Source organism: Loxodonta africana, chromosome 1 (assembly GCF_030014295.1).
Source record: "Loxodonta africana isolate mLoxAfr1 chromosome 1, mLoxAfr1.hap2, whole genome shotgun sequence".
Classification (NCBI taxonomy): domain Eukaryota; kingdom Metazoa; phylum Chordata; class Mammalia; order Proboscidea; family Elephantidae; genus Loxodonta; species Loxodonta africana.
Window position 1 is genome coordinate 43,474,307 of NC_087342.1, and position 20,775 is coordinate 43,495,081.

The 20,775-nt window shown below is 40.7% G+C and overlaps 1 protein-coding gene across 1 annotated transcript; it reads left to right on the forward strand.

Annotated features, from left to right (window-relative positions):
• Positions 1-5,585: 5,585 nt before the first annotated feature.
• On the forward strand, positions 5,586-15,428 carry LOC100654532 (polycomb protein SCMH1-like). Its single transcript, XM_064279967.1, is given in 6 exon segments — positions 5,586-6,646; position 13,061; positions 13,991-14,692; positions 14,695-14,837; positions 14,840-14,927; positions 14,930-15,428. Coding segments are annotated over 6 exon segments (1,830 nt in total). The 5' UTR covers positions 5,586-6,022; the 3' UTR covers positions 15,202-15,428.
• Positions 15,429-20,775: the final 5,347 nt, after the last annotated feature.

The window sequence follows — 20,775 nt, forward strand, 5'->3', positions numbered from 1 at the left end:
TGGAATTGTACAACCTTCTGTGAAAACTATGACCTTCAGTATATTCCATCCAAATTTAGAGACCATCTCAAGGATAGATTTGACTGAGCACTAATGACCAAAGACCAGACAAGTTGTGAGATGACATCAAGGACATCATACATAAAGAAAGCAAAAGGTTATTAAAAAGACAGGAAAGAAGGAAAAGACCAAAATGGATGTCAGAAGAGACTCTGAAACTTGGTCTTGAACGTAGAGTACTGTCTTGGTCATCTAATGCTGCTATAACAGAAATATCACAAGTGGATGGCTTTAAGAAAGAGAAATTTATTCTCTCACAGTCTAATAGGCTACCGGTCCAGATCCAGGGCTTCAGCTCCAGGTAAAGGCTTTCTCTCTCTGTCAGCTCTGGAGGAAGGTCTTGTCATCAGTATTCGCTTGGTCTGGGAGCATCTCAGTGCAAGAACCTAAGGTCCAAAGGACACGCTCTTCTCCTGGCATTGCTTTCTTGGAAATACGAGGTCCCCATGTCTCCCTGCTTGCGTCTTTCTTTTATATCTCAAAAGAGATTGGCTTAAAACACTATCTAATCTTGTAATTGCCACTAATCTATCTTATTACATCATAGTGATAGAATTTACAACACACAGGGAAATCACATCAGATGACAAAATGGTGGACAATCATACAATACTGGGAATCATGACCTAGCCAAGTTGACAGATATTTTGGGGGGAAACAATTTAATCCATGACAAGTACCTAAAGCAAATGGAAGAAATGATGAAATAAAAGAGGTGAGCAGGAGATTTCAAAGGGCAACTCAATAAGACAAAGTATTATGAGAAGTGAAAGGCCTGGAGTTAGAAAACCAAAAGGAAAGAACATGCTTGACATTTCTCAAGCTGAAAGAACTGAAGAAAAAATTCAAGACTTGAGTTGTAATATTGAAGGATTCTATGAACAAAAAATTGAATGATGTAGGAAGCATCAACTGATAAAGATCAAAGATCACACCCTTTAGTATGGATTACACCTCAAGATAAAACAAAAATCTTCACAACTAGACCAATAAGCAACATCATGATAAACGGAGAAAAGATTCAAATTGTCAAGGATTTCATTTTTCTTGGATCCACAATCAACACCCATAGAAGCAGCAGTCAAGAAATGAAAAGACACATTGCTTTGGACAAATCTGCTGCAAAGGACCTCTTTAAAGTGTTGAAAAACAAAGATGTCACCTTGAAGACTAAGGTGCACCTAACCCAAGCCATGGTGTTTTCAATTGCATCATAGGCATGTGAAAGCTGGACAGTGAATAACAAGGACAAAAGAAGAATTGATGCCTTTGAATTGTGTTGGCAAAGAATATTGAATATACCACGGACTGCCAAAAGAAAGAACAAATCTGTCTTGGAAGAAGTACAGCCAAGAATGCTCCTTAGAAGCAAGGATGACAAGACTTCGTCTTAGATATTTTGGATATGTTGTCAGGAGGGATCAGTCCCTGGAGAAGGACATCATGCTTGGTAAATTACAGGGTCAGCAGAAAAGAGGAAGACCCTCAACAAGATGGATTGACGCAGCGGCTGCAACAATGGGTTCAAGCATAACAACGATTCTGAACATGGCACAGAACCGGACAGTGTTTCGTTCTATGGTACATAGGGTCTCTGTGAGTCAGAACTGATTCGACAGCACCTGACAACAACAGCAACAGGGAGCATCAAAAGAAGATGGAAGGAATACACAGAGTCACTGTACCACAAAGAATTGGTCAATATTCAACCATTTCAGTAGGTAGAATACAATCACGAAGTGATGATACTGAAGGAAGAAGTCCAAGCTGTATTGAAGGCATCCGTGAAAAACAAGGCTCCAGGAATTGATGGAATATCAGTTGAGATATTTGAACAAACAGATGCAACGTTAGAAGCCCTCACTTGTCTATGCCAAGAAATTTGGAAGATTGCTACCTGGCTAACCAACTGGAAGAGATCCATATATGTGCCCATTCAAAGAAGGATGATCCAACAGAATGCAGAAATTATCGAATAATATCATTGATATCACATGCAAGCAAAATTATGCTGAAGATCATTCAAAAATGGTTGCAGCAGTACATGGGCAGGGCACTGACAGATATTCAAGCAGGATTCAGAAGAGGACATGGAATGAAGAATATCATTGCTGATGTCAAGTGGATCTTGGCTGAAAGCAGAGAACACCAGAAAGATGTTTAGCTATGTTTTATTGACTATACAAAGGCATTCGACTGTGGATCATAACAAATTAGGATAACATTGTGAAGAATGGGAATTCCAGAACAAGTACTTAATTGTGCTCATGAGGAACCTGTACATAGACCAAGAGGCAGTCATTTGAACAGAACGGGGGGAAAGTGCGTGCTTTAAAATCAGGAAATGTGTGTGTCAGGGTTGTATCCTTTCACCATACTTATTCAACCTGTATGCTGAGCAAATAACACGAGAAACTGTCATGAATTGAATTGTGTCCCCAAAAATACGTGTCAACTTGGTTAGGCCATGATTCCCAGTGTTCTGTGGTTGTCCTCCATTTTGTGATTGATGTAATTTTCCTGTGTGTTATAAATCCTAATCTCTGTCTATGGTTAATGAAGCAAGATTAGATTATGTTGAAGAGGATTAGAGTGGAGATGTAACACCCTTACCAGGTCACATCCCTGATGCAATGTAAAGGGAGTTTCCTGGGTGTGTGGCCTGCACCACCTTTTATCTCTCAAGAGATAAAAGGAAACAGAAGTGAGCAGAGAGTTGGGGGACCTCATACCACCAAGAAAGGAGCACTGGGAGCACAGGATGTCCTTTGGACCCGAGGTCCTGTGCCTGAGAAGCTGTTCCACCAGGGATGATTTATGACAAGGACTTTCCTCTAGAGCTGACAGAGAAAAAGCCTTCCCTGGAGTTGATGCCCTGAATTTGGGCTTGTAGCCTGCTAGACTGTGTGAGAATAAATTTCTCTTTGTTGAAGTTATCCACTTGTGGTTATTCTGATATTACTAAGACAGAAGCTGAACTGTATGAAGAAGAACTTGTCATCAGGATTGAAGGAAGGCTCATTAACTACCTGTGATATGCAGATGACACAACCTTGCTAGCTGAAAATGAAGAGGACTTGAAGCACTTTCTGATGAAGATAAAAGACCACAGCCTTCAGTATGGATTGCACCTCAACTTAAAGAAAACAAAAACCTTCACAACAGGACGAATAAGCAACATTATGATAGAGGGAGAAAATATTGAAGTTGTCAAGGATTTCATTTTACTTGGATTCACATTCAATGCCCATGGAAGCAGCAGTCAAGAAATAAATGACATTGCATTGGGCAAATCTGCTGCAAAAGGCCTCTTTAAAGTGTTAAAAGCAAAGATGTCACTTTGAAGATTAAGGTACACCTCATACGCATGTGAAAGCTGGGCAATGAATTAGGAAAACAGCAGAAGAATTGATACCTTTGAGTTACAGTGTTGGCAAAGAATATTGAATATACCATGGACTGCCAGAAGAACGAACAAATCTCTTCTGGGAGAAGTACAGCCAGAATGCTCCTTTCAATCGAGGATGGTGAGACCTCATATTACATATTTTGGACATGTCACCAGGAGGGACAAATCCCTGGAGGAGGACATCATGTGTGGTAAATTAGAGGGTCAGCAAAAAAAAAGGAAGACCCTCAATGAGATGGATTGACACAGTGACTGCAAGAACGGGCTCAAGCATAGCAACGATTGTGAGGATGGCACAGGACTGGGCAGTGTTTCGTTCTGTTGTACATAGAGTTGCTATAAGTTGGAACCATAGAACAGAGAACCCAGAAATCAACCCAGGTATGCAAAGCTGGTTCAACATTCAAAAATCAATTAATTGTTACATCTTTTTTTAGAATTGACCATTTTGTCATTATGTAATATTCGTCTTTGTCCCTGATAATTTTCCTTGCTTTGAAATTAATATAGCTACTCCAGCTTTCTTTTAATTAGTGTTATCATGGTATATCTTTCTTCATTCCTTTCCTGTAAATCTATCTGTGTCTTTATATTTAAGGTGTGACAAAATACAGTTGGTTTTTTTTTAATCCACTCTGATAATCGCTGTCATGGATTGAATTATGTCCCCCCAAAATGTCTGTCAACTTGGCTAGGCCATGATTCCCAATATTGTGTGATTGACCACCTTTTTGTCATCTGATGTGATTTTTCTTTGTGTTGTAAATCCTATCTCTATGGTGTTGACCAGGTGGGATTATGGGCAGTTACATTAATCAGGCAGGATTCAATCTACTTTAGATTGTATTTTAAGTCAATCTCTTTTGAGACAAAAAAGAGAAGTGAGCAGAGAGATGGGGGGACCTCCTTTGGACCCAGGGTCCCTGTGCTGAGAAGCTTCTAGACCAGGGGAAGATTGATGACCAGGACATTCCTCCGGAGCTAACAGAGAGAGAGAAAGCCTTCCCCTGCAACTGACGCCCTGAATTTGGACTTCTAGCCTACTAGCCCACAAGAGAATAATTTTCTCTTTGCTAAAGCCATCCACCTGTGGTATTTCTGTTATAGCAGCACTAGGTAACTAAGACAGTCATTGTCTTTTAATGGGCACATTTAAACCAATTTGTAGCTCTTTTCTCTTTGCACTTGTTCTTTGTTGTTTTGTTTTATTTTGTTTCCTTCCTCGTGTTTTCTGCTTTCTCTGGTTTTAGTTGAGTATTTTATATGATTCCATTTTCTGTCCTCCTAGCATATCAATTATGCTTTAAATTTTTTTATAATGTTTTCTTCTTATAGGCCTTGCACATTTCTTGTTAGGTTCGTTCTAGAAAATGTATTATTGCTATTATAAATGGAGTCTTTCATATACCATCTAATTGGTTGTTGTCTATATATATATTATTTCTACATGTTAATTTTGTAGCACTCACCTTCCTGAACTATTGTTTATAGTAGTTTTCAATTAATTGCTGGTTTTCCAAGTTTAAAAATCACATTATTTGTGAAGAGTGATATTTTCACCTCCTCCCTTCCAATATGTATTCCTCTTTCCTATTTTAATTGGCTAGTACTTCAGTCTAAATAATGTTATATATAGTGGTGTTGGTGCATATCCTTTTCTTATTTTTGACTTTAATAAAAATATTTCTAGAGTTGGTCACTAAAAAAAAAATTTTTAATGGTTTCCCTAGAGTTTACAATGTATATTTACAATTAATGTAACTCCACTTTCAAATAGTAATATATTGCTTCATGGGTAGTACATACTTATAACAGAGTGTTCCCTATGGGTTCCATAACATAGTACCATAAAGTAGGCAGCTTATAAGAACAGAGCTTCGTTGTCTCACCATTCTGTCTCACCCTGTCAACTGAATTCAGGGTGCTGGCATGGCCATATTCTCTCCAAAGGCTCTAGGGGAAGATCTCTTCTTTCTCTCCCAGCTCCTGGAGCCCCTGGTGATTCTTGGCTTGCAGCTGTAGCAAACTCTGTCATCACATGGATATCTTTTGTCTCTGTTGCTTCTCTTTTATAAGGTCACCACTCAAATGAGATCAGGACCTACCCTGGTATGACCTCATGTTAACTTAATGGATAATGTCTTCAAAGACCCTATTTCCAAACAAGGTGACATTCACAGGTACAGGGATTAGGAGTTCAACATATCCTTTTGGGGGACACAATTCAATCCATGGACATTAAAAGAATAAAAAAAATTATGAAGCGGAAACATGGCGGCGGGAAGGGAGTGAGCCTCGCAGCGCCCCGTGTCGCTGCTGCCGCGCCCGCAGATTTCTCCATCTTGCTAAGGAGGAACAATGTCCTATTTGGTATAGCTGATGGTATCGTCCAAAAATCAGATCCTCAAAAAGATGGAGACATTAACATGCAGAGGAGCTAACTTGCTTGAGGTCAGAGCAAGGTATTGGTGGATCCAGGGATAAATCCCAAGCCTCTTAACTCCTTGACCAGTTCTAGTCCATCAACTATGCAGCCTAGTGTAATAGACTGGAATGATGTTAGGAAACACAAATATGGTCACCTATCAGAGTCTACATCCCAATGTCAAGTCCTACACACCTCCAAGCAATGAATTCAAGATCAGCATGAAATTGGAAGCACAGGACCCCAGGAACACCACATCCATCTGTATTGCCACAGTAGTTGGACTGACAGATGCCCGCCTTCGCTTGTGCCTTGATGGAAGTGACAACAAGAATGACTTCTGGCGACTGGTTGACTCAGCTGAAATCCAGCCTATTGGGAACTGTGAGAAGAATGGGGGTATGCTGCAGCCTCCTCTGGGTTTTCGGCTGAATGCTTCCTCTTGGCCCATGTTCCTTTTGAAGACATTAAATGGAGCAGAGATGGCTCCCATCAGGATTTTCCACAAGGAACCACCATCTCCTTCCCACAACTTCTTCAAAGTGGGAATGAAGCCAGAAGCTGTGGACAGAAAGAACCCTCATTTCATCTGCCCAGCCACTATTGGGGAGGTGCGGCGCTCTGAGGTGCTCGTCACTTTTGATGCGTGGCGAGGGGCCTTTGACTACTGGTGCCGCTTCGACTCCCGGGACATCTTCCTTGTGGGCTGGTGTTTTTTGACTGGAGACAACCTACAGCCGTCTGGCACAAAAGTCATGATTCCGAGGCGGAGCCAAGATGGCGGACTAGGCAGACGCTACCTCGGATCCCTCTTACAACAAAGACACGGAAAAACAAGCGAATCGATCACATACATAACAATCTACGAACCCTGAACAACAAACACAGATTTAGACACGGAGAACGAACTAATACGGGGAAGCAGCGATTGTTTCCAGAGCCTGCAGCCAGTGTACCAGTCAGGTATGGCACAAGTACAGAGAGCTGCTCCACCCCCCTGAACTAACCCCGGGAGGGGGACCAGCCGGTTCCACGGGCGGCGTGGGACGCAGCTGGTAGGAGAAATCCCCGGAGGCAGTGACTGGTCTTGGAGCAGGAAGAGCAGCGTCCCAGCCGGAGAACTGTCCCGCCGGGATTTGGACTGGACGCAGGTACGGCATAAACACGGAGACCTGCTCCACCCCCCTGAACTAACCCCGGGAAGGGGCCCAGCCGGGTCGCGCGGGCGGCGTGGGACGCAGCCGGTAGGAGAAGTCCCCGGGAGGCAGCGACTGGTATTGGAGCAGGGAGAACAGCGTCCCAGCCGGGACACTCGGTCACGGCACAAGCACGGGGAGCTGCTCCACCCATCTGAACTAACCCCGGGAGGCGGCCCAACTGGTTCGCGGAGGCGGCACGGCACGCGGCTGGAGGGATGAGAAGTACCCGGGAGGCAGCGACTGATTTTGGAGTAGAGAGTGCACCGTCCCAGTAGGGGAGCCTTGACGCTGGGCGTAGGGCTGGAAGCGGAGGATCTGAACGTGACTCCAGCGGGCCAGACCCCCCGGGGGCAATCTCCACACAGCCAGCACGCATAGGCGACGCGCCGGCGGGAATCTCAGATATAATAGTCATTCCAAGCAAGACAAGCAACTCTGGCTATATTCTGAGGGGCTACTCTCCTATCTCTCTGTTCCCTCCCCCACCCTCCCCAGGCGGCTTCATTAACATCCGAATAGCCTGAGCCAGAGGGAGAACTCTGATAGGGATCTGACTGCATTTTTTTTTTTTAGCGGATTTTCTGGAAAAACTAGTTTCCCAGTGATGGCTCGGAGACAACAATCCATATCAAACCACTTAAAGAAGCAGACCATGATAGCTTCTCCAACCCCCCAAACAAAAGAATCAAAATCTTTCCCAAATGAAGATACAATCCTGGAATTATCAGATACAGAATATAAAAAACTAATTTACAGAATGCTTGAAGATATCACAAAGGAAATTAGGATAACTGCAGAAAAAGCCAAGGAACACACCGATAAAACTGTTGAAGAACTCAAAAAGATTATTCAAGAACATACTGGAAAAATTAATAAGTTGCAAGAATCCATAGAGAGACAACATGTAGAAATCCAAAAGATTAACAATAAAATTACAGAATTAGACAACGCAATAGGAAGTCAGAGGAGCAGACTCGAGGAATTAGAATGCAGACTGGGACATCTGGAGGACCAGGGAATCAACACCAACATAGCTGAAAAAAAATCAGATAAAAGAATTAAAAAAAATGAAGAAACCCTAAGAATTATGTGGGACTCTATCAAGAAGGATAACCTGCGGGTGATTGGAGTCCCAGAACAGGGAGGGGAGACAGAGAAAATAGTTGAAGAACTCCTGACAGAAAACTTCCCTGACATCATGAAAAACGAAAGGATATCTATCCAAGATGCTCATTGAACCCCATTTAAGATTGATCCAAAAAGAAAAACACCAAGACATATTGTCATCAAACTCACCAAAACCAAAGATAAACAGAAAATTTTAAAAGCAGCCAGGGAGAAAAGAAAGGTTTCCTTCAAGGGAGAATCAATAAGAATAAGTTCAGACTACTCAGCAGAAACCATGCAGGCAAGAAGGGAATGGGACGACATATACAGAACACTGAAGGAGAAAAACTGCCAGCCAAGGATCATATATCCAGCAAAACTCTCTCTGAAATATGAAGGCGAAATTAAGATATTTACACACAAACACAAGTTTAGAGAATTTACAAAAACCAAACCAAAGCTACAAGAAATACTAAAGGATATTGTTTGGTCAGAGAACCAATAATATCAGATATCAGCACAACACAAGGTCACAAAACAGAACGTCCTGATATCAACTCAAATAGGGAAATCACAAAAACAAACAAATTAAGATTAATTAAAAAAAATACACATAACAGGGAATCATGGAAGTCAATAGGTAAAAGATCACAATAATCAAAAAGAGGGACTAAATACAGGAGGCATAGAACTGCCATATGGAGAGTGATACAAGGCGATATAGAACAATACAAGTTAGGTTTTTACTTAGAAAAATAGGGGTAAATAATAAGGTAACCACAAAAAGGTATAACAACTCTATAACTCAAGATAAAAGCCAAGAAAAACATAACGACTCAACTAACATAAAGTCAAACACTATGAAAATGAGGATCTCACAATTTACTAAGAAAAACGCCTCAGCACAAAAAAGTATGTGGAAAAATGAAATTGTCAACAACACACATAAAAAGGCATCAAAATGACAGCACTAAAAACTTATTTATCTATAATTACCCTGAATGTAAATGGACTAAATGCACCAATAAAGAGACAGAGAGTCACGGACTGGATAAAGAAACACGATCCATCTATATGCTGCCTACAAGAGACACACCTTAGACTTAGAGACACAAACAAACTAAAACTCAAAGGATGGAAAAAAGTATATCAAGCAAACAATAAGCAAAAAAGAAGAGGAGTAGCAATATTAATTTCTGACAAAATAGACTTTAGACTTAAATCCACCACAAAGGATAAAGAAGGACACTATATAATGATAAAAGGGACAATTGATCAGGAAGACATAACCATATTAAATATATATGCACCCAATGACAGGCCTGCAAGACACATAAATCAAATTTTAACAGAATTGAAAAGTGAGATAGATACCTCCACAATTATAGTAGGAGACTTCAACACACCACTTTCGGAGAAGGACAGGACATCCAGTAAGAAGCTCAATAGAGACACGGAAGATCTAATTACAACAATCAACCAACTTGACCTCATTGACTTATACAGAACTCTCCACCCAACTGCTGCAAAATATACTTTTTTTTGTAGCGCACATGGAACATTCTCTAGAATAGACCACATATTAGGTCATAAAACAAACCTTTGCAGAGTCCAAAACATCGAAATATTACAAAGCATCTTCTCAGACCACAAGGCAATGAAACTAGAGATCAATAACAGAAAAACTAGGGAAAACAAATCAAATACTTGGAAAATGAACAATACCCTCCTGAAAAAAGACTGGGTTATAGAAGACATCAAGGAGGGAATAAGGAAATTCATAGAAAGCAACGAGAATGAAAATACTTCCTATCAAAACCTCTGGGACACAGCAAAAGCAGTGCTCAGAGGCCAATTTATATCGATAAATGCACACATACAAAAAGAAGAAAGAGCCAAAATCAGAGAACTGTCCCTACAACTTGAACAAATAGAAATTGAGCAACAAAAGAATCCATCAGGCTCCAGAAGAAAACAAATAATAAAAATTAGAGCTGAACTAAATGAATTAAAAAAAAAAAAAAATTTTTTTAAAAACAATTGAAAGAATTAACAAAGCCAAAAGCTGGTTCTTTGAAAAAATTAACAAAATTGATAAACCATTGGCTAGACTGACTAAAGAAATACAGGAAAGGAAACAAATAACCCGAATAAGAAACGAGAAGGACCACATCACAACAGAACCAAATGAAATTAAAAGAATCATTTCAGATTATTATGAAAAATTGTACTCTAACAAATTTGAAAACCTAGGAGAAATGGATGAATTCCTGGAAAAACACTACCTACCTAAGCTAACACATTCAGAAGTAGAACAACTAAATAGACCCATAACAAAAAAAGAGATTGAAACGGTAATCAAAAAACTTCCAACAATAAAAAGCCCTGGCCCGGACGGCTTCACAGCAGAGTTCTACCAAACTTTCAGAGAAGAGTTAACACCACTACTTCTGAAGGTATTCCAAAGCATAGAAAATGACGGAATACTACCGAACTCATTCTATGAAGCCACCATCTCCCTGATACCAAAACCAGGTAAAGACATTACAAAAAAGGAAATTATAGACCTATATCCCTCATGAACATTGATGCAAAAATCCTCAACAAAATTCTAGCCAATAGAATCCAACAACACATCAAAAAAATAATTCACCCTGATCAAGTGGGATTTATACCAGGTATGCAAGGCTGGTTTAATATCAGAAAAACCATTAATGTAATCCATCACATAAATAAAACAAAAGACAAAAACCACATGATCTTATCAATTGATGCAGAAAAGGCATTTCACAAAGTCCAGCATCCATTTATGATAAAAACTCTTACCAAAATAGGAATTGAAGGAAAATTCCTCAACATAATAAAGGGCATCTATGCAAAGCCAACAGCCAATATCACTCTAAATGGAGAGAACCTGAAAGCATTTCCCTTGAGAACGGGAACCAGACAAGGATGCCCTTTATCACCGCTCTTATTCAACATCGTGCTGGAAGTCCTAGCCAGGGCAATTAGGCTAGACAAAGAAATAAAAGGTATCTGGATTGGCAAGGAAGAAGTAAAGTTATCACTGTTTGCAGATGACATGATTATATACACAGAGAACCCTAAGGAATCCTCCAGAAAACTACTGAAACTAATAGAAGAGTTTGGCAGAGCCTCAGGTTATAAAATAAACATACAAAAATCACTTGGATTCCTCTACATCAACAAAAAGAACACCGAAGAGGAAATCACCAAATCAATACCATTCACAGTAGCCCCCAAGAAGATAAGATATTTAGGAATAAATCTTACCAAGGATGTAAAAGACCTATACAAAGAAAACTACAAAGCTCTACTACAAGAAATTCAAAAGGACATACTTAAGTGGAAAAACATACCCTGCTCATGGATAGGAAGACTTAACATAGTAAAAATGTCTATTCTACCAAAAGCCATCTATACATTTAACGCACTTCCGATCCAAATTCCAATGTCATATTTTAAGGGGATAGAGAAACAAATCACCAATTTCATATGGAAGGGAAAGAAGCCCCGGATAAACAAAGCACTACTGAAAAAGAAGAAAGTGGGAGGCCTCACTTTACCTGACTTCAGAAGCTATTATACAGCCACAGTAGTCAAAACAGCCTGGTACTGGTACAACAACAGGTACATAGACCAATGGAACAGAATTGAGAACCCAGACATAGATCCATCCACGTATGAGCAGCTGATATTTGACAAAGGACCAGTGTCAGTTAATTGGGGAAAAGATAGACTTTTTAACAAATGGTGCTGGCATAACTGGATATCCATTTGCAAAAAAATGAAACAGGACCCATACCTCACACGATGCGCAAAAACTAACTCCAAGTGGATCAAAGACCTAAACATAAAGACTAAAACGATAAAGATCATGGAAGAAAAAATTGGGACAACCCTAGGAGCCCTAATACAAGGTATAAACAGAATACAAAACATTACCAAAAATGATGAAGAGAAACCCAATAACTGGGAGCTCCTAAAAATCAAACACCTATGCTCATCTAAAAAGACTTCTCCAAAAGAGTAAAAAGACCACCTACAGACTGGGAAAGAATTTTCAGCTATGACATCTCCGACCAGCGCCTGATCTCTAAAATCTACATGATTCTGTCAAAACTCAACCACAAAAAGACAAACAACCCAATCAAGAAGTGGGCAAAGGATATGAACACACATTTCACTAAAGAAGATATTCAGGCAGCCAACAGATACATGAGAAAATGCTCTCGATCATTAGCCATTAGAGAAATGCAAATTAAAACTACGATGAGATTTCATCTCACACCAGCAAGGCTGGCATTAATCCAAAAAACACAAAATAATAAATGTTGGAGAGGCTGCGGAGAGATTGGAACTCTTATACACTGCTGGTGGGAATGTAAAATGGTACAACCACTTTGGAAATCTATCTGGTGTTATCTTAAACAGTTAGAAATAGAACTACCATACAACCTAGAAATCCCACTCCTGGGAATATACCCTAGAGATACAAGAGCCTTCATACAAACAGATATATGCACACCCATGTTTATTGCAGCTCTGTTTACAATAGCAAAAAGTTGGAAGCAACCAAGGTGTCCATCAACGGATGAATGGTTAAATAAATTGTGGTATATTCACACAATGGAATACTACGCATCGATAAAGAACAGTGACGAATCTCTGAAACATTTCATAACATGGAGGAACCTGGAAGGCATTATGCTGAGCGAAATTAGTCAGAGGCAAAAGGACAAATATTGTATAAGACCACTATTATAAAATCTTGAGAAATAGTAAACCTGAGAAGAACACATACTTTTGTGGTTACGAGGGGGGGAGGGAGGGAGGGAGGGTGGGAGAGGGTTTTTTATTGATTAATCAGTAGATAACTGCTTTAGGTGAAGGGAAAGACAACACTCAATACATGGAAGGTCAGCTCAATTGGACTGGACCAAAAGCAAAGAAGTTTCCGGGATAAAATGAATGCTTCAAAGGTCAGCGGAGGAAGCGCGGGGGTATGGGGAACATGGTTTGCGGGGACTTCTAAGTCAATTGGCAAAATAATTCTATTATGAAATCATTCTGCATCCCACTTTGAAATGTGGGGTCTTAAATGCTAACAAGCGGCCATCTAAGATGCATCAATTAGTCTCAACTCACCTGGAGCAAAGGAAAATGAAGAACACCAAGGCCACACGACAACTAAGAGCCCAAGAGACAGAAAGAGCCACATGAACCAGAGACCTACATCATCCTGAGACCAGAAGAACTAGTTGGTGCCCGGCCACAATCGATGACTGCCCTGACAGGGAGCACAGCAGAGGACTCCTGAGGGAGCAGGAGATCAGTGGGATACAGACCCCAAATTCTCATAAAAAGACCAAGCTTAATGGTCTGACTGAGACTAGAGGAATCCTGGCGGCCATGCTCCCCAGACCTTCTGTTGGCACAGGACGGGAACCATCCCCGAAGACAACTCATCAGACATGAAAGAGACTGGTCAGCGGGTGGAAGAGAGATGCTGATGAAGAGTGAGCTAATTATATCAGGTGGACACTTGAGATTGTGTTGGCAACTCTTGTCTGGAGGGGGGACAGGAGGATAGAGAGAGAGGGAAGCCGGCAAAATTGTCAAGAAAGGAGAGACTGACAGGGCTGACTCAAGAGGGGGAGAGCAAGTGGGAGTAGGGAGTGAGATGTATGTAAACTTATATGTGACAGACTGATTGGATTTGTAAACGTTCACTTGAAGCTTAATAAAAGTTATAAAAAAAAAAAAAAGTCATGATTCCAAAAAATCCCTATCCTGCATCTGATGTGAACACTGAGAAGCCCAGCACCCACAGCAGCACCAAAACTATCTTGGAGCATCAACCGGGGCAGAAGGGGCGTAAACCAGGAAAGAAATGGGGCCGGACACCCAAGACCCTAATTCCCCATCCCATCTCTACCCCATCTAAGTCAGCTGAACCTTTGAAATTCCCAAAGAAGAGGGGTCCCAAACCTGGCAGTAAGAGAAAACCTCAGACTTTGCTGAACCCACCACCCACCTCACCAACAACCAGCACCCCTGAACCGGATACCAGCACTGTGCCCCAAGGTGCTGCCACTATTCCCAGCTCAGCCATGCAGGCCCCCACAGTTTGTATTTACTTGAACAAGAACGGCAACACAGGCCCCCATTTAGATAAGAAGAAGGTCCAGCAGCTCCCTGACCATTTTGGGCCAGCCCGCGCTTCTGTGGTGTTGCAGCAGGCTGTCCAGGCTTGCATCGACTGTGCTTATCACCAGAAAACTGTCTTCAGCTTCCTCAAACAGGGCCACGGTGGTGAGGTTATCTCAGCCGTCTTTGACCGGGAGCAGCACATCCTCAACCTCCCAGTAGTCAACAGCATCACCTACGTCCTCTGCTTCCTGGAGAAACTCTGCCACAACCTTCGTAGTGACAATCTGTTTGGCAACCAGCCCTTTATGCAGAGTTACTTGTCACTGCCACAGAGTACAGCCACAGCCACGACAGGTACCTACCAGGTGAAACCTTTGTCCTGGGAAATAGCCAGGCCCGGTTCCTGGAACCTCACTCAGATCCGATGGACACTGCCTTGAATCCCAACAACCTTGTCAGCACCTCCTAAGATCTTCGAGCCCAGCATACCGGCCCTTGCTTCCATCCTGTGGGCTCCCACAGAGCACAGGCTCAGCTGCGCACAGGCTGTGTTCCGGGGGTCAGATCGATACCTGGAATGCCGGGATGGCTCGCGTCTGAGTGGCCGGGACCCTTCCTCGTGGACAGTCGAAGACGTGATGCAGTTTGTTCGGGGTGCTGATCCTCAGCTTGGACCCCACGCTGACCTCTTTCGCAAACGTGAGATCGACGGCAAGGCCTTGCTTCTGCTGCGCAGTGACGTGATGATGAAGTACATGGGGCTGAAGCTGGGGCCGGCACTCGAGCTCTCCTACCACGTTGACTGGCTGAAGCAGGGCAAATTCTGAGCAGGGAGGTGCATCCTAGACAACTGAGTGGTCAAGCAGGTGGGGTGCTCTTCCCCTGTGAAAGAGGGTGGTCAGCCCATGCTCGGGTGCCTCAGTGGGATTTCGGGCCTCCTCAAGACTCCAGGAGGCTGTATGGAGCCACCACTACCCTCTCCTGCCAAGATGCGTCCTTCCATGAAGGACTGAAGAGGGGAGAACATGGGGCCCGGGGCTGGCACTGCTCTTCCTCTCAGCCCTGCCTCGGCTCTGAGGTCCCCTGTATTTATTTCTCAAGTCTGGCCAGCCTCTCCCCAGGAGTCTAGACTGGTCACCTTCCAAGTGATGGAGGAAGGAGCCAACCCTGGGACCTTGGAAGACAGAGCCTTGAACTGGCAGTGGTGCCCAGTCCCCTCACCACCTGCTAGGCCTAGTGTGATACCCCATTGCCCCATAGCTCCTGCCTTCTCCCCACCAGCTTTCTAGACTCCAAAATGATGGTGCAAACCTCTACCTTTTTTAAAAAAAGATCTTTTCTTATTGTTAATTTATTGTTTCTGGCACTTGACAAGCCCTCCAGTTCATAGTCCTTGCACCTTGGAGCTTGCGTTTAAGGAGGTGGGAGAATGGCCTACCCTGGCCTCTTTTCAGAGGATACCACCCTAGGGTACTTGCTTTTGGGGTAGACAGACCACGGAGCCTTGACCACATCATTCACCATGGGGAGGAGAGGGTCGCTGTCACCTTCTCCTCCCTTCCTCCACTGGGCTTTTTGCAGCTCCGAGCCTCATCTAAGGGAATGTGAGCCCCTGCCCTACCCTGTCCACAGACAGTCTGTCCCCAACACCAGGTTCTTGCTCTGGCCAGAAATGCTTTAGAAGAAGATTGGGCCCAATGATTTTAGGCCCAGGAAGCCCTAAAGTGAATGGGAGGGGAGGTCTTCAGGCTGGAGTCTGGCTCCGCCCACTCTGCTGTCCATTTGCTTCCTTTGTAAGCAAGTCAGCAGCAAGCTGCCTCTGCTACCATCTGGACTTATTTTATGTGGATTTGTTTATAAATAAAAATCAATATAGAAAAAAAAATTATGAACAACTCTATGCTCACAAGTTTGATGACTTAGATAAAACAAACCAATTCCTTGAAAGATAATCTACTTTGAAAGAAAAACTCACACAGGAGAAATAATCTGAATAGGCCTACATCCATTAAATAAATTGAAGCAATAGTTAATAACATTCCAAAACAGAAAGCACTAGGCCTAGATGGCTTTACTGCTGAAATCTACCAAAATTTAAAGAAGAAATATACAAATTCTGCACTAGCTCTACCAAAAATAGACGCAAAGAGAGCACTTCGTAACTCATTTTATAAGGCCCATATTACACTAATATCAAAACTAGACAAAGATATTACTAGAAAGGAAAATCACAGACCAATACCTCTTATGATCATAGATGCAAAAACCTTAAACAAAATATTAGGAAAATAAACCCAACAATGTATAAAAAGAATTACACAGTATGACCGAGTGAGATTTATCCAGGTATGCAAAGCTGGCTCAACATTCAAAAATCAATTAATTTAATTCATTACATCAACAGGATAAGAAGAAAAATATTATCACATCAATAGATGCAGAAAAGTCATTTGATAAAATCCAACACTCATTCATTATAAAAACTCTAGCAAAACTAGGAATAGAGGGGAACATCCTCAATTTGATTTAAAAAAATCTACAAAAATCCGACAGCTAATATGCTTAAAGATGAAAAACTAGATGCTCTCCCTCTAAGTCTGAGAAGATAAGGTTTTCCCCCTTCATCACTCCTATTCAGCATCGTACTGGAAGCCTAGCTAATGCAGTAAGACAAAAAAAATCAAAGAAAATGTATATGGATTGGAATGAAGAAATAAAACTGTCTTTGTTCACAGATGGTAGGACTGTCTATGTAGAAATCCTCAAAAATCAACAAATACCTCCTAGAACTAATAAGCAACTACAGTAAGGTTGCATAATACAAGGTTAATATACAAAAGTCAAATGCTTTCCAGAAATGAAGAACTGGAATTTGAAATGAAAAACACTGCACCATTTACATTAGCACCACCCCCCCAAAAAGAAGAAATTTATAAATCTAGCAAAATATGTATAAGATAGGAGGAAAGTTACAGAACTCTAATGAAAGAAATCAGAGATTTGAATAAATGGACAGGTATTCCATGTTCGTGGATAGCAAGAATTAATATTATCAAATACAATCCTAATCAAAATCCCAGCAAGTTGCCATGTGGACATTGGCAAAGTGATTGCTCCTAAAGTTCATGTGGAGAGGCCAAATATCCAGAAGAGCTAACACAATATTGAAGAAGAACAAGTTAGACGACTGGCACTACCTGACTTCATAACTTACTCTAGAGCTACAGTGATCAAGACAATGTGGTATTAAAGAATAGACAAACAGATCTGTGGAACAGAACAGAGGACCCAGAAATCAACCCACACAGATACAGTTCACTGGTCTTTGACAACAAAGCGAAGGCAATCCAATGAAGAAAGGATAGTCTTTTCAACTAATGGTGCTGGAATAACTAGACATCCACATGCCAAAGAAAATAATAAAATAATAATAATGTAGACACAGATCTTCCACCTTTCACAAAATTCATTACTGACCTACGTGTTAAGTACAAAATTATACAACTTATAGAAAATAACACTGGAGAAAATCTAGATGACCTTGAGTTTGGCAATGAGTTTTTACATAAAACATCAAAAGCACAATCCATAAAAGTTGGTAAGTTAGACTTCATTAAAATTAAAAATCTCTGCAAAACTGACTTTAAGAGAATGAAAAGACAAACCGCAGACTGAGAGAAACTATCTGATAAAGGGCTTATATCCAAGATATACAAAAAAACTCTTAAAAACAATAAGAAACCAAACAACCCAATTTAAAAAATGGCAAAAGACCTGGACAGCTCAACAAAGAAGATAAGCAGATGGCAAATAACATGAAAAGATGCTCAACATTTTATGTTATTAGGGAATTGCAAATTAAAATGAGATAACCCTACACAGCTTTTTAAATGGCTAGAATACCAAACACTGAACACCACCAAATGCTAGGCAGCAAGTGGAACAACAGGAGCTCTAACTCATTGCTGATGGGAAAGCAAAATAGTACAGCCACTTTGAAAGACAATTCAGCAGCTTTTCACAAAGTTAAACATAGGCTTATTATGTGATCCAGCAATAGTGCTTCTAGGTAGTTACCCAAACGGATTGAAAAGCACATGGCCACACATATACCCGCACATGAATGTTTATAGCAGCTTTATTCATAATTGCCAAAAATTGGAAGAAACCAGGATATCCTTCAATAGGTTACTGGATGAGCAAACTGCGGTACGTCTAGATAAAAAAGTGTTACTCAAAGGTAAGAAGACAAACTATCAAGCTACAAAAAGACATGGAGGCACCTCAAATGGGTATTGCTGAGTGAAAGAAACCAGTATGAAAAGGCTACATACTACATAATTCCAACTATTTGACATCTGGAAAAGGCAAAACTGCAGAGACAAAGAGATCAGTGGTTGCCTTTTCAGGGCAGTGAAACTATTCTGCATTATACTGTAATGGTGAATATATGATATTATGCATTTGTCAAAGCCCATTAAACTGTACAAAGAGTAAGCCCTAATGTAAACTGTGGATGGTAGTTAATAATAATAAGGTATCAATATTAGTTCATAAATTGTAACAAATGTATCAGACTTATCTAAGATGTTAACAGGAGTGTGTTTGTTGGGTGGTGGTGAGAACACTCTATACTTTCTGCCCCATTTTTCTGTACACCTAAAACTGCTCTAAATAATAAAGTTTATTGAAAAAGAAAAGTAAGGTTCAGGACTCAAGTTATAGGGAATTGCAGAGATGAGAGTAAAGATAGTTGACAAATGAAATAAGAATCGGTTGCTGCAAGTTAGGAACTGAGTGAAAATGTAAGTCCATTCTGTACTGTAATTCTGTGAGAGAGATGTTACACCACTTTGGATAATAGACTAATTGCACAGGATACAGATAAAATTCCATTATAATAAGGGCCCCTGTCTAGTTAATTTTATTTTTTATGAACTTTAAAACAAAAACAAAAACTTAAGCCTTATAAAATGTGTTGCTATGGTTTCAGAATATTCTTTGAAAGTAATTAACCTAAAAACTAAGCATACTCTGACCCCTGCCTCTGAGAAAATGGTTTGAGCCTTATTCTTTTACTAAAGGTATAAAAGAAGCAGCTTGAGCTACAGGTGCTCTCTTCAACATTTATTTGAATTACCTTTTAATTCATCTCACCCAACCCTCACTCGAATATGCCATCTCATTTTTGGGAATGAGACACAAACACTGTTAATAGTGGTTGCCTTTGTGTGTGGGGGGGTGGGTGCAGTAGGAAGAAGCTTTTTACTTTTCATTTTGTACCTTTGGCTAATGTTTGAAGTTTTAACCATGATTATTTTTTAATGTTTCAGAAAAACTAGCCTGAATTCACCAACCATTCACTAAAACCAAAGCACACTACATCCCAAACATCCAAACCTCTGATCTATGCATGTTACATCAAGTTCTTCATTTACCATGTTTTTCAAAGCGTGATCCAAGAACCACCTGCATGGAAATCACCGGGGTGTGTGTTTATAATGCAGGTCTCTGGGTCCTACTCCCAAAGATTGTCTCAATATGTCTGGTAAAGAACCCCAGGCTTTGCTTTTTTGTTTCCCTGATTCTTAGGTGCAGTAAAGTCTGTCAGTCATGTGCAGATCTCCTTTTTCTCTGATTCATGAATTAAGCTTTAACTATTTGAGTTTCAAATAATTAAGACTTCCAGCAATACAGAGCCCTCTCTTAGGGGGAAAAAAAATCTATTCACATCAGAGTTTGGCTGCTGTGTGGACAGTGACCTTTTCCCCATTTTTCCTTTGACATTTTAAAACCATTATGTCTGAGCAGAAGAGGGTTGTTTCCAACATTAAACCTGTGGCTTGACCACAAAGACAACTGATGCTATTTTTATGTGTATGACCAAGAAGAGCCTGGGAAATGGAAAGTCTCAAAGGATTTATAGGAGGATCTAGAGGACCTCATATATTAATTTAATACAATAGCAATTTTTTTAGCTTTTAAAGGCCAAGCAAATGCCCGAAGGATTGGTGAAAATCTATCCTTGATAAAGGAGATTTGTGAAGATGGAAAGGGAAAGAAAGGTACCAGAGTGGGAAGGGCTAAAAAATCATTGATAGATGTCACTGCAACTCTTATGTATAAAAGAACATAATGAAACAACTATAGCAGCAATAAGTCGATTATGCATTTATTGATGATGGAATTATACTGCAAAATATTCATAACAAAAGAACAATCTTTTGAATAGAATGGTTTAGTTTACTAAGCGAAACATTTCTTTGAAACATAACATACAAAAGACTGTCAAATATGTCATCACAGAAGCCCGTGGATTTATATATAGACATCTCAGCAGTAATTTTCACAACTTCCACTCCACATTGCATCAAGCAATTGTTTGTGTGTGTGTGTGTGTG